This window comes from Dermacentor variabilis, chromosome 8, assembly GCF_050947875.1.
Source record: "Dermacentor variabilis isolate Ectoservices chromosome 8, ASM5094787v1, whole genome shotgun sequence".
Classification (NCBI taxonomy): Eukaryota; Metazoa; Arthropoda; class Arachnida; order Ixodida; family Ixodidae; genus Dermacentor; species Dermacentor variabilis.
This window is the reverse complement of record NC_134575.1, coordinates 107,555,863-107,558,861: the sequence shown is the minus strand read 5'-3', so window position 1 is coordinate 107,558,861 and position 2,999 is coordinate 107,555,863. Positions and strand designations below refer to the sequence as shown.

Sequence of the window (2,999 nt, the reverse complement as noted above, 5' to 3'; positions counted from 1 at the left end):
GTAGCTTCTCAAAGCCTGGAACGCAGCTGGAGCCTGAAGCCTTGTTGAGAAGGAAGTGGCTGTCCAGATGAATGAATCGGATGTCCGGCATGTCATTCCCGGACACCTTAAAACCACGGGACGTCTGCCGGACTTTGTGAAACCACGACTCTCCCGCCTTGATAGAGTCGACTCACTGACGCCGGTATGGCTGGGCGTGGTCGTGCGGTGTCACCAATTCGCGGGAGGCGGCTCGAAGAGGTAGTCGTCGTAGTCACGGCTTATTTAGGCCAGCCAGCCATGATGTAGGGTGATCTTGAGAATGGCCGACACCACGGCCACTCAGGTCATACGCGCTACCATCACGTGAGCCCATCTTCTACGCCTGCTTTGGAGGCGTCAGTTGCGCCGCTACAATAACACGATTCTAATATCGCTTTCTGCTTCATTTTGAATGTATTTTTCTCGAGGAAGCTGTTTTTCATGTAAAATGCGCAAGGGCATGTCTCCAAACACATGGAAGTTTCTGGGTGACCAAGCCTTTGTGGGTGTGCAACTCACGCAGGTTTTGTGGGGATAGCACACGTTGATGATCTTTGATGATTCAGTGAGTATTAGCTTCAATGCTGATTGAAAACATATCTGTGATCAAAATGTTTGTCGACTATCTGGCCTCCACACACCTTAGTCTTTTGTCTGTCATTAAAATACAGACATCCCGCAGCAAAGAGGAAATAGCAAGCACAAAGTCCTTTTCAACCGCATGTTGCAGGCAGCGACACTCCGTGAACGTTCCCATAGTGCAATAAAAAGATTTCGAAGGATTCTTCCGAAAGATGACAGGAGCCCCATACCACCAGCTTACCACCCATACCACCCATACCACCATACCACCAAGATTGCTAGACATAATTGAATGAACGAGACAATGCCTATTATCGGCAGCCCGAGTATCCGAGCCATCTCAGCGCATGCCAGAGCCATATCAGGTATTCCCAGACTGAACACACCTACTCTATCTGTCGCCCGCTGTGCAAGTGTTATCTCGTCAGTGCGATTAGATAAGAAGGCACTGAGTACTTAAAGATCGAGTGAACAGCTCGTTTTAGCAGACACAGGACCGAACGGAGCGACCATGAAGGCCTTCTTCGTCATCGCCATCACTCTGGCGCTGGCTGTCCAGTGCAGCTTTGCCGAACAGGGTGAGTGTGTACTTTATATCAGACTGTCTCACTATACAACGGAAGCTAACAAATAAAGGAGTTATTGCATCAACGTGCGCCTCTAATATGTCAGTGGCTGGCATAAAAGAATGTTTGCTTTTTAGAAACATTTATATGACGCTACCTCATTACCTACTGCGCAGCCTCAATGAATGATAATCGACTTTCAATAAGCGCATTCTGACCCACCTTATTCACATTTAGGCACCTTCTAAATGTACGAATCGTTTGTTGCCTTGACGCAGAAGTCGAGCCCGTGGAAAACGTCAGCCAACTTCGTGCACTCTACCCGAAACCTTGGCTTCCACGACCGTGGCCCTACCCCAGGCCTTATCCATTTCCTCGGCCATGGCCACAGCCTTGGCCTCAGCCCTGGCTTTTGCCGGAACCAAGGGTGTCCATGCTAAAAGGTAAGTCGAAGCCGCTGCAGTGTAAATTTGGTCATGTTATCCCCACTGAATTCTCGGGCCATGAAAGGCTAGTGAGATCCAACTTCGTGAAAGGGGTTGGATACGAATTCTTTGAGAACCAACCCGTCAGTTTTGTCTTACATACATGGCTGTGCGCGTAAGTTGGTGTAGTTGATTTTAAACCTTTCAGTATTCTTTGGATTTTTGCCTGTTATCGTTCATAACCAAGCAGTTGTACATGAATTCATCATACAAACCTAGTATTTGTCATTTTTGGTTGAACAACCAAACCAAACCCAGCCTTTCATTTGGGATGGCTGCACATTCATTTCTGCCAAGGACAAGCAAAGGGTGTAGTCACCTCATCTTCTCCAGGGTTTCAGTGTATTGCAAAAAGTTTTTTAGCTCAGCAATCGAGGACTACTTTCTGGAGTAATGACGAATTTTGCCAATCACTTCTTAGGAAGCCTCGAAAGTAGATGAACTTTCGTACCAAAAAATGTCGTCGTCCACTTGGTTGGTTCATACATTACGCTTTAGGTAGCTACAAAATATTTCATTCCATTTGGGTTTGTCCTTTCTTAAACAGATTTTCAATCAAACGCCTGTTTAATGTTCTCCGAGTCTTGCAGGTATATACTTATATGCTGGTAAATTAATACAAGAATTACGGATTCATGTTCGATCCACCTGCTGCGTGAATTCAATGAAGCTCAAAGTGCAACAATTTGTGTGTACCTTACTCTGAGAAACATCAAGTAAAGCGTACAGATCGATCATCTTTTGATGCAGACCTGCCGGAAGCGGAGATTTCCACCGATGCGCAAGCCAAGACGAGGCAGCGCCGAGCCACTATTCCCTGGCCTCGACCCTGGCCCCAGCCTTGGCCACAGCCCTGGCCACAGCCTTGGCCTCATCCATTCCCGATTCCCGAGCCCAACCCCTGGCCCATTCCATACCCTAGAGGCAGGGTTTGATTAGATCGAAAATTAGATGGACACCATAAATTCGAATAAAGCCGGCCTCATCGTTTTCTTTTTGAAATAGTGGCTTCTCTGATTTTCTTGCTTGTTCTATAACAGTTGCGACCACATAATAAGGCAAAATTTATTGAGCCCACCCATGACCCTTTCACGCAGTCTTTGTCCAGAAATCCATTCCTGCAAACTGCAGGACTGTGTAAAAGAACTGTTTGCTTATTTGGAGACTTAGAGAAGACCAATAACAGGAGTCCCATACTTAGAAGGCTTGCTTTGAGAACTGACAGCTAGCAATAGACCCATTTAACTTCGTGCAGAGCCCATGCTCTGCCGGTGCCACAACGACCAGGAGTACTTCCTGCTTTCCCGCTGCGTTTTCAGTTGAAGGCAATGTTCAAGGAACTGCC

The 2,999-nt window shown here is 46.9% G+C and overlaps 1 protein-coding gene across 1 annotated transcript; it reads left to right on the top strand.

The window, feature by feature from the left end:
• Nucleotides 1–1,075: 1,075 nt before the first annotated feature.
• LOC142591218 (uncharacterized) lies at nucleotides 1,076–2,656 on the top strand. The gene is made up of 3 exons (XM_075703580.1): nucleotides 1,076–1,181; nucleotides 1,448–1,612; nucleotides 2,405–2,656. Exons 1-3 carry the CDS (start codon nucleotides 1,115–1,117, stop codon nucleotides 2,587–2,589), a joined length of 417 nt encoding a protein of 138 aa, XP_075559695.1. The 5' UTR covers nucleotides 1,076–1,114; the 3' UTR covers nucleotides 2,590–2,656.
• Nucleotides 2,657–2,999: the final 343 nt, after the last annotated feature.

Coding starts and splice junctions, on each gene's coding strand:
- LOC142591218 (XM_075703580.1), top strand. CDS start 1,115: ATGAAGGCCTTCTTCGTCATCGCCATCACTCTGGCGCTGGCTGTCCAG. Junction 1,182..1,447: donor GTGCAGCTTTGCCGAACAGG/GTGAGTGTGTAC, acceptor GCCTTGACGCAG/AAGTCGAGCCCGTGGAAAAC. Junction 1,613..2,404: donor AAGGGTGTCCATGCTAAAAG/GTAAGTCGAAGC, acceptor CTTTTGATGCAG/ACCTGCCGGAAGCGGAGATT.